Source organism: Benincasa hispida, chromosome 2 (assembly GCF_027475165.1).
Source record: "Benincasa hispida cultivar pf3 chromosome 2, pf3_genome.v1.1, whole genome shotgun sequence".
NCBI classification, from domain to species: domain Eukaryota; kingdom Viridiplantae; phylum Streptophyta; class Magnoliopsida; order Cucurbitales; family Cucurbitaceae; genus Benincasa; species Benincasa hispida.
The window spans coordinates 25,927,420-25,938,211 of record NC_143479.1 but is presented as its reverse complement, the minus strand read 5'-3'; the positions used below and the strand labels follow the sequence as shown (position 1 = coordinate 25,938,211).

The window sequence follows — 10,792 nt, the reverse complement described above, 5'->3', positions numbered from 1 at the left end:
AGCTTGGACTTAAGTAGTGTTGCAACATTATTTTCTGCGAGTTTTATTCCTGCAACATCTTTTTATAGATTTTTATAGCATACTTTTGATTAACACTTTGCATCTCTTTTCTTACTCATTTCTAATGGGATTTAAATGTTTGCTTGTCTCAAAACATGCTATAAAACCAATAAAGATTCATAACTTAAGGGCATTAAAAGCTTACTTTAGTAACAAATCACCCTTAGACTTAAATTGTTACTTACTGATGTGGGCACGCAAGCGTACATGATCAAGTTATAGTAATTGAAACAACATGAAAGGCGGAGTATCGTCCTCAAGGATCAAGCTTATAGTTTGCTTATCTATTTTATAATTATGTCAATTTTAGCTAAGGACTCAAAACGAGTTCAATTTGTAATTTTATAAAGCAACGAAGAAAAGTAATAAAAGAGTTTTGAGAATCCAAGAGTTAAAGTGTTCTAGGATATTGAATCCATTAAGTACAAACATATGTACAAGATGAAAATTGACACATGGTTTTTGAGACACTAAACAATGAATATCTATTTATTTTTATAATATTTATAATAAAAATCTCTTTTTTTAAAAAAAAATCTTTCTCAATTTCAAAAGTATTTTTTAAATGAAAAAACAAAAAGTTCAATTTGATACCAAACATATCTATTTTTCAAAAATTGAAAATAGAAAACCAAAAATAAATAAAAAAAACGAAATGGTTATCATTTGATAATAATTTCATTTTTTGTTTTGATTTTTGAAAATTAAACCTATTTTCTCTTCATTTCTTACAATGATTTGCATATTTATTAAATATAATAGTTGAATTATTATCTAAATTCTAAAAAACAAGTTTTTAAATGTATTTTTTTTTTTGTTAGTTTTCAAATTTTGATTTAATTTTTAAAATCATTGATAAAAAGAGATAACAAAAGAATAGATTTAGAAGTGAAAACGATATTTATAGAGCTAAACTTTTAAAAATAAAAAATTAAATAATTATCCAACGAAAGTTAAATATAAAATATTAGAGAGAGCATAGTGTAAGAAATTTGCGGTATTATATAGAGTCCATATAGTATGAACAAAGGGATTACAATGATCGTAAGACTATAAATTTTCTAGTAATCATCCTATTTCCCGATAGAGTGAAGGGACATTTCAGCGATAATGGTTGAGATTGGAACACGTAGATTGTTCAAATGATTTGGATGGTTCTTCACCACACAAAATTCTGAGAAACATTAACCAATCATTCCCCGTTCTCTACCTCCAAACCCCACCTCCCCAATGACACTCCGCCGGCTGAAGCTGAGGCTCAAATGGCCACTTTTCAACTTTCCCTCCAAAATTTCCCCTCAACCCCAACACTCGGTTTCGGTCTCCGGCCACCGGAATCCGGCAGACTAACCCACCTCCCACCCCGTCTACCTAAAACCAGAACTCCAGCTTTCAAACCCCATTCCCAAAATTCTAAGTGGGTTGTTCGATTAAGTTTGGTAGATCAAAGCCCACCAAAATCGACGGTCGATGTAGGCCGATTGGTGGATTTCTTGTATGAAGATCTTCGCCATCTCTTCGATGAACAGGGGATTGATCGAACGGCGTACGACGAACAAGTGCGATTTCGGGACCCCATTACCAATCATGATACGATTAGTGGGTATTTGTTTAATATTTCGCTCTTGCGAGAACTTTTCAGGCCTGAATTCTTCTTGCACTGGGTTAAACAGGTTCGTTGAAGCCACTGTAATCAATTCATCATTACTTTTAGTGGTTTGAAACAAGATTTTAATGCAACCCCTACCAGAATTAGTGGGTTTTGTACATAAATCTGACTGATCGAGTCGTACTAGACAGGACCATATGAAATAACTACAAGATGGACTATGGTAATGAAGTTTGTCCTTCTACCATGGAAACCAGAATTAGTTTTCACGGGAATTTCTATCATGGGTATCAATCCAGAGACGGGCAAGTTCTGTAGTCATGTGGTAACATCCTCCTTCCTTATTTTGGAAGTGATTGAGAGAATATGTGGCTGACTGACCAGTTATGAAATTCTATTGAATTTGTCTCTCTCTCTCTCTGTTTTTTTTTTTTTTAATCATAGGATCTTTGGGATTCAATACAAAACAACGACTACTTTTCTGTAGAAGGCCTTTGGGATGTCTTCAAGCAGGTATTCTCGTTATATAGATGATGAAATTCATCCACAAGAGATAGTTTTATTGTATTTCTAATGTTTACTCTCTTCAGCTTCGGTATTATAAGACCCCGGCATTGGAATCACCCAAGTATCTGATACTGAAAAGGACTGCAAATTATGAGGTTTGCTTTCTACTTCCCTTTGCTCTGTTTCACGATCCTTTGTTATCTGTGTTGCATTGCAATCGATTATTATTCCCCTTATCTGCCTTTTGAAAGCTCTTGGATTGAAGTTATATTCTCATAAAATGTGGAGGTATGTTCTCAATATTTCTAGGATCAGTCATCAGACAAATTTGAACTTAGACTGTCAAAATAAGTAGGAAAAGAAACTATAAGAAATAGTTCTTACTCAAGGTCCATAACTTATTCTTCTTCCTTGCTCTTTTTCTTGTATGTGAATGATCACTTAGAGAGTTTTTCAAGTTCAACAATGTGTAGTCGAAGATTCTTTCTCTGACTTTTAACCAACTGAACTATACTCAGGCTGACAAGCTTCTCCAGAGTTTGATGAATATAATGAATATAGGAACAATGAAGTTTTCATGTATTGTGTACATGAAGAGCTTGAGTATTGACAGTATTTTCATTTATTGCAATAAGTTTAATTTGATTTGGAACTTGTAGAACTAAATGTAGATTTTAGTAATCTAAGAGGTATGATCAATGTACATCTTTTCTTCAGGTGAGGAAATATGCACAATTTATAGTGGTGGAAACAAGTGGAGACAAGCTCGCTGGGTCCGCAGGATTCAATACAGTTGCTGGGTGAGTATCTCTCTTCCCCTGAGCCCACCCATCCAAACACACATCCTTGCAAATTTGGTCCTTCTTTATTCACACCAGATTCTACATGCTCCATGCCACACGAGCCAAAGTGTAAGCTAGTATATGTTTACCGCTACTAGACAGCAAAAATCACTTTGCATTAGCATCTACAGGGACCATTGCAATGCTTTGTTTTAATTAACCTGTCGATTTTTCCTTGTCTACACCAATCCTGAGTTGGCTGTTCGATGCCCGAGGAAGTCCCTTAAGGGGATGTTTGGGACATTAAGTGGAATGGTGAGCTCCAAGGAGTGGTGAGTTCTTGGGGCCTATAGTGTAAGAAGTTGATAAGGTATAGAATTGATGTATTTTAGTGGTGGGATCCACAAATTCTTTGGGCTAAATAAGGAGTGGAGTTCACAACTCCTACTCTCCAACTCTTCTAAACTTCATGGGCTAAACACACCCTAAAGGAGCCATTCCCAGTTTGTTCTCCGGCTGGCACGTTGCGACCCACTCTTGCCGTGGGAGCAGCTCCAGCAGTCCACCATCTAGGAGTAGTAGGACTTAACCCTCCACTTCTCTAGCAGCATGACACTTGGATAAAACCAAACATTTGCTTCTACTTTTAGATAAAATTAGAATTGTCCCTTTTGTGGATGATATATTATGATTCAATAAGCACAGGTATATATTTGGGAAGAACTCTACAAAGGAGAAGATACCCATGACTACTCCTGTATTCACCCAAACATTTGACTCTGAAGTACCCAAAGTCTACATTCAAATAGTTCTTCCTTCAGAGAAAGATATAGACAGGTGTGATTAACTGATGTCCTCTTCAAATTTTTGAAATGAAACTCTATTGAACTGAGCATGTCAAGTTGTAAGCTATTAGTGAACTGAATACTTCACTTGGTGGGAAGTTCAATTATGAACATTACTTCTTTTTTCAGTTTACCAGATCCTGAACAAGACATAATTGGCTTGAGAAAGGTTGAAGGAAGTATTGCTGCAGTGTTGAAATTCAGTGGGAAACCTACAGAAGAGATTGTGCAAGAGAAGGCAAAAGAACTGCGGTCTAGTCTCATAAAGGATGGTCTCAAACCCAGTAACGGCTGTTTGCTTGCTCGGTATAACGACCCTGGAAGAACATGGAACTTTATAATGGTAAGTCCCAAATCCATGTGCCTTTCCATCATATGTATGGCTTGACATCGTTTGATCATATATTTCGTAGAAAGATTAGAAGGTTTTCTGTTCTATATAAGTAAGCAGTTTATAATCTTTTAATGCTTCATGTTCTGGATTAAGGGTGAGATTTTAAATCTCTTTTCGAAACATTAAAAAAAAGTTTTTCATTTGTATTATTTTTAGTGTTTGATTACCTAGTCAGAAGTGGTTTATAAAATTACACACACGTCTAAAAATACTCAAATGTATTTTTCCTTTAAAGTACTACTTTAAATTTCACTTTGCATTCCGAACTTCACTTTTGGGTTAAGTTGGTTGTTCTTCCCTAGAATTTGATAGGCCTTTAATAACCAAGGTATATGAAAGACGAAAGAAAATAAGTAAGTTAGGGAAATTTAAGAGAATGTAGGGGCCAAGGAATATTGTTAGTTAGAAGAGGAAAAATAGAAAAGAGAGAGAGGGGGGCCCATGGGAAGGAGAGGTATTTGTAAGGTCCATTGAGGCCATGAGAGTTCTTGAACATTTTGTATCAATTCTCATATTTTGAGACTGATGGGAGAGAAGGGGGGCTCTCAAACTCTTCCCCATTGTTAATAAAATAAGGAAAAGTGTTCCAAACCTATCAATTGGTATCAGAGCACTTACCTAGGTATGGTGGGAAAGATGGAAGCACGATTGGTCGCTATGGAGGAAAAACAGATGGAGATGGAGGAGAAGATGAGTGTGCAGTCGAAGGAGGTTAAGGATTGGATGGGAAGCATGTCTGCCCAGATGGCCTTAGTACTATTGAGGTTAGACATGATAAGTAACCCTGAGAAACATTCCCCATCATCAGAAAGAACTCCAACAGAAAAAGGGAAGCAAGTAACAGAGGGTTCATCATCAAAAGCAGAAAATCAGGAGGGAATACATGCACCTGGGAGCAAGGAGATCCTGATGTTTGATATGCGACTGAGGAAACTCGAGGTATCGATTTTCAAAGGGGAAGAAGTTGAAAATCCAGACAGATGGTTACACAGGGTAGAACGATATTTTGTGGTGAATAGATTGTCGGAGAAGGATAAGTTAGATGCAGCGGTGTTGTGCTTGGAGGGGGAAGCGCTCGACTGGTATCAATGGGAGGACGATTGGTCACCGGTGAGCAGTTGGTCGCAGTTCAGAGAGCTGTTTTTGACGAGGTTTCTGCCGGCGAGTGAAGCGGACTGATTTGCCAGAGTGATGCGGCTACAACAGGAGGCGAAAGTAAGGGATTATCGAAGGAAGTTTGAACGATACTATGCTGGGTTGAAGGAGCTGGGCGACAAAGCCTTGGAGAGAAAAATTGTTTGTGGGCTTAAAGAGGAAATTCAAAGCGAGATGCGGAAATTGAAGCTCGAAGGTTTGAAGGCCAAAATGCGATGGCCCAATTGATCGAGGAAGACCAATTACTTCAACGGCGCTTGGGTAAAGGGGTTGGGTCGGAGGGGACCCACAACCTGAGTGCGAAGATAGGGGGAGCACAAGTGGATCGAGTAGTTGCGGGTCAAGCAACCTGATTAGCTGGACAATCACAATCAACCCGAACCGGGGAAGCTCAACCGGGTCGTCTACCACAATTGTAGCGCAGGGGGTAACGGGGACGAAAGGGGTCGCCGGCGGCTCGTTTCGAAGGCTATCCGATGCAGAGATGAAGGAGAATCGAGATAAAGGCCTGTGCTTTAGGTGCGACAAGAAGTTTAGCTTTGGCCATCATTGCAAGAAGAACGAACTCCAATTCATGTTTGTTCAGGAGGGAGAAGATTTAGCAGAGGATGGAGAGGAATCTGATATATTTGAGTATAAACCAGACAGAACATCATCGAAGGACACGAAGGAGATTGTGAACCTTTCCTTAAGCTCATTGGCTGGTTGAGCTCACCGAAAACAATCGAGGTACGGGGAGTCGTCGGCGATCGGGAGGTTGTCGTGCTGATTGATGGGGGAGCAACGCATAACTTCATTACCTCGGAGTTGGTCACGGAATTGCAGCTGCCAATCTCACCATCCGAAGGATATGACGTAGTGTTGGGCTCGGGAGGATCCGTTCAAACTGTCGGAGTATGTAAAGGTGTGTATATAACCATTTCCGATTTATCAATTATACAAGACTTTCTTCCTCTACCTTTAGGCAGCGCGGACGTTATTCTGGGAGTAGTGTGGCTGGAAACCTTGGGGTAGATCATCTTCGATTATAGGCTGTCAACCATGGAATTCAAAGTTGGGGAGTGGACAGTCCAATTGCAAGGAGACCGGGGCTTGGTTAAATCACAAATATCCTTGAAATCTATGGCCAAGGCAATTAGAGGAGGAGAACATGGTGTCTTGATAGAATTAAACACACTAGACCTGAACTGAGACAATGCAGTAGAAGAGGAAGACAGTACAATCGAGTCCGTGGGGGATAAAACTGATGTACCTCAATAAATTCAGCAGGTGCTAAGGAAATTCGAAGCAGTCTTCCAAACACCATCTGAACTACCTCCAAATTGAAGTAACGATCACATCATTGAGCTACTACCAGGGGTGGGACCAGTCAATGTAAGGCCATATGGATACCCACGGTTCCAGAAAGATGAAATTGAAAGGATGGTCAAGGAGATGTTGATGGCAGGGGTCATTCAGCCAAGTCAAAGTGCCTTTTCTAGTCTAGTATTGCTGGTCAAGAAGAAAGATGGGAGTTGGTGTTTCTGTGTTGAATACCGCGCCCTGAATAATGCCACCATTCCAGATAAGTACCCTATTCCCATTGTCGATGAATTGTTAGATGAACTATATGGTGCCACAATCTTTTCAAAAATTAACTTAAAATCAGGTTATCATCAAATCCGAGTTCACCCAAGGGACGTCTACAAAACCGCATTTAGAACACACGAAGGCCACTATGAGTTTTTAGTAATGCCCTTCAGGTTGAGGAATGCTCCATCTACCTTCCAAGCCATCTGTTAGGAACCCTCCTAACAAGAACGGTACTAAAAGATATAGAAAAACTAAAGGACAATTCAATTATAGAAATATAGTAAAAATATATTGAAATATGTTATAAACTCACAAACTAACAAGATAAATCCTAGTCTTTTGAGAGAGCTAGTCTCTCCCAAATTCCCAAATGGAAATTCCCACCAAATTCTTCACACCCTCTTACCACTCCCACTCCCACTATTTATAGCCATATTCACTAACTAACTTCCTATCTAATTACTCTTATACCCTTACTAATACCAATACCAATATTCTCCTAAAAGTCCTACTATTTCTATACTAGGGGCCGTACACCATCATGAATGAAGTCCTTAAACCGTATCTTCGTCAATTCGCTTTGGTCTTCTTCAATGACATCTTGATTTATAGTAAGACATTGGAGGAACACATGAGCCATTTATCAACAGTCTTGGAGGTATTGATTGAAAACCAGCTGTAGCGAATTTAAAGAAGTGTCAATTTGGAGCAACGAGCATTGAGTACTTGGGGCATATTATTTCTGCAAAGGGGGTCTTAGTCGATCCAACTAAGTTGGAAGTAATGAGTAGCTGGCCTACACCACGAAATGTGAAGGAGTTGAGGGGCTTCCTTGGCCTCACAGGCTATTACAGAAAATTTGTTGCTAACTATGGCGCCTAGTCTTGCCATTGACCCAATTACTAAGGAAGGGAAGTTTCCATTGGAGTGAGGAAGTAGAGGAAGCATTCCAACGTCTTAAATCAGCCATGATGTCAGTGCCAGTGTTGGGATTACCCAACTTCAATGAACCCTTTGTTGTAGAGACGGATGCATCAGGTGTTGGGGTGGGGGCTGTGTTGATGTAGAACAAAAGACCATTGGCTTATTTCAGCCAAGTACTACCCCCTACTCATCGTTTCAAGGTAGTATACAAGCGGGAATTGATGGCCATGGTGTTTGCGATTCAAAAATGGAGGCCCTACCTTTTAGGAAGACATTTTATAGTCCGAACAGACCAAAAAAGCCTAAAATTTCTTCTGGAGTAGAGGGTAATCGCGGGAGAATACCAACGTTGGATTGCCAAACTCATAGGATATGACTTTAGCATTGAATACAAGCGGGGAACTGAAAATTCAGCCGCGGATGCTCTCTCTCGACTACCAACCTCATTGGAACTAGGAGTGCTCAGTGTAATGAAGGGGCTGAATACCTCTGTTTTTGTTGAGTAGGTGGGTGAGGATGAAGAGTTGAAGAGGATCCGACAAGCCTTGTTGACTGGGCAGCCTGCACCAATCGGATACAGCATTAGGGGTGAACTTCTATACTATAAGGGAACTTCTATACTATAAAGGAAGGATCGTGCTACCGGCTACCTCACCTACAATACCTTTATTATTACATGAGTACCACAATAGCCCCATAGGAGGACACCAAGGAAGCTTGAAGACTTACCAGCGGCTGTCCAAGGAAGTATATTGGAGGGGGATGAAGAAATCAGTCCAACAGTTTGTGGCAGACTATGGAATATGCCAACAGGCCAAGTATCTAACCCTTTCACTCGCGGGCCTCCTACAAGTTTTATCGATTCCTGACAGAGTATGGGTAGATATCTCCATGGACTTCATTGAAGAGCTTCCAAAATCTGAAGGATTCGATACCATCATGGTATTAGTAGATCGGTTGTCAAAGTATGCCCATTTCATTACCCTCAAACATCCATTTTCTGCTAAATCTGTGGCTGAGATATTTGTTAGGGAAGTCGTGCGCTTACATGGTTACCCTCGAAGTATTGTGTCCGATCGTGGCAAGATCTTTACTAGTTTATTTTGGGAAGAGCTCTTTCGCATGATGGGAACTCAATTATGTAGAAGTACAGCTTACCACCCCCAGGCGGATGGACAAACGGAGGTAGTCAATAGAGGTATCGAGACTTACTTGAGATGTTTCACTATGAGCAACCCTAAACAGTGGGCTAAGTGGGTGCCTTGGGCCGAGTTCTGCTATAACACATCCTTTCACACAGCTACCCAAGCCCACTCCCTTCGAAGTATTATATGGTTGTCCCCCCCACCAGTGCTTGGATACATGAATGGCTCTAGCTCAGTCAACGAAGTCGACATTCAGTTGCGCGATAGAGATGTGGTGATAGCTAAGCTTAAGGACTCACTACACAAGGCTCAACAAAGAATGGCTAAGACAGCTAATATAAAGCTGAGGGATGTGGAATTTAGTGTAGGAGATTGGGTCTACCTTAAGCTCGAACCATATAGACAATCATCTATAGTCAAGCACAAGTATCCAAACCTGGCACCACGGTTTGTAAGACCATTTCAGGTGACTGGTCACATTGGGAAGACAACATACAAGCTTGCATTACCAGTCGGGACAGGTATCTACCCTGTGTTTCACATATCAGTACTACAAAAGGCAATCGGCTGCAACCTGCCAAACATACCAATTCCTCCTAATGTGACCGACGAGTTGAGCTTCATAACACAACCTGCTGAGCTGTTAGGCATCGGAACATCACCTTTTGAAGGTCAACAAACAGAGGTATTAATTCGCTGGGAGAATGGAGACAAAGCCGATGCAACATGGGAGCTTCCGGACGTAATCAATGACCAATTTCCTGATTTCCACCTTGAGGACAAGGTGGCTCTTTGGGGGACGGGTATTGATAGGCCTTTAATAACCAAGGTATATGAAAGAAGAAAGAAAATGAAAGAAAATAAGTAAGGGAAATTTGAGAGAATGTAGGGGTCAAGGAATATTGTTAGTTAGAAGAGGAAAAACAGAAAAGAGAGAGAGGGGGGCCCACGGGAAGGAGAGGTATTTGTAAGGTCCATTGAGGCCATGAGAGTTATTGAAGATTTTGTATCAATTCTCATATTTTGAGACTGATGGGAGAGAAGGGGAGCTCTCAAACTCTTTTCCATTGTTAATAAAATAAGAAAAAGTGTTCCAAACCTATCACAATAGTCTGCCTTTACATCTTAGAGTTTGGTATGACTTTTAGAAGGGAAAAAAAGCGTGGTTAACTCATATTTTCTTTAATATTTCATGATATTATGTTAAATAATAAAAATTGGTTTCAGTAATACAAAAACATTAGATCACTTCTTTTCCAAAAGTGGTAACCAAATAAGTGTACTTCATTTAAGAATACTGTTCTGGAAAGTAATCCTAAAATAAGTGTACGCCATTATGTTTGTCTGATTTTAAAATGCAAATATGCTCCTTTTTGTGGTTTGGTTGACAGAGAAATGAGGTGCTAATATGGCTTGAAGAATTCTCATTGGAGTAGAGAACCATTCAAAGAATTTTTTCCTTCATAAAGCCTTTGAGTCATCTTTGTTGCAAAGATCTCACGTGTTCAAGTAATGAATCAAAATTCTCTTGGTTCTTTGAAGATAACACACATGGACTCTGCCATATTCGTTGTCATCATATTGTAAACATCTTCCTAGCCAATGCATACGTACCCACCGTGATAGTCCAACTTCTCCTAAATTCCTTCCAACACCATTATCAAATGTTAGAATACTGTCCCACGCCACTTGAAGTTTTGTTTCACGATATATCATTAATGTACTGTAAAACAAACGTTATATATTGTTTCATTATTGAACTTGGTATCTAAATTTAGTTTCAAGTGTTGCACACAAAA

General features: G+C 39.6%; 1 protein-coding gene across 2 annotated transcripts; it reads left to right on the top strand.

Annotated features, from left to right (window-relative positions):
* The first annotated feature begins 1,145 nt into the window (after window positions 1-1,145).
* Window positions 1,146-10,792, top strand: LOC120071301 (uncharacterized). 2 transcript variants are annotated; one of them, XM_039023494.2, is made up of 8 exons: window positions 1,146-1,733; window positions 1,857-1,994; window positions 2,114-2,182; window positions 2,260-2,331; window positions 2,894-2,976; window positions 3,664-3,795; window positions 3,933-4,146; window positions 10,385-10,792. In XM_039023494.2, the coding sequence occupies exons 1-8, from the start codon at window positions 1,323-1,325 to the stop codon at window positions 10,427-10,429; spliced, it is 1,164 nt and encodes a 387-aa protein (XP_038879422.1). In that variant the 5' UTR covers window positions 1,146-1,322; the 3' UTR covers window positions 10,430-10,792. The 2 variants fall into 2 exon arrangements, with proteins under 2 accessions (XP_038879422.1, XP_090166995.1); XM_090310869.1 differs by lacking the exon at window positions 3,664-3,795 and having other exon boundaries at window positions 1,253-1,733.

Bases quoted from the DNA above. Each gene is read 5' to 3' on its own strand.
- LOC120071301 (XM_039023494.2), top strand. From the start codon at position 1,323: ATGGCCACTTTTCAACTTTCCCTCCAAAATTTCCCCTCAACCCCAACA. The intron at 1,995-2,113 runs GTAACATCCTCC...TTTTAATCATAG, and splicing joins GCAAGTTCTGTAGTCATGTG to GATCTTTGGGATTCAATACA. The intron at 2,332-2,893 runs GTTTGCTTTCTA...TCTTTTCTTCAG, and splicing joins AAAGGACTGCAAATTATGAG to GTGAGGAAATATGCACAATT.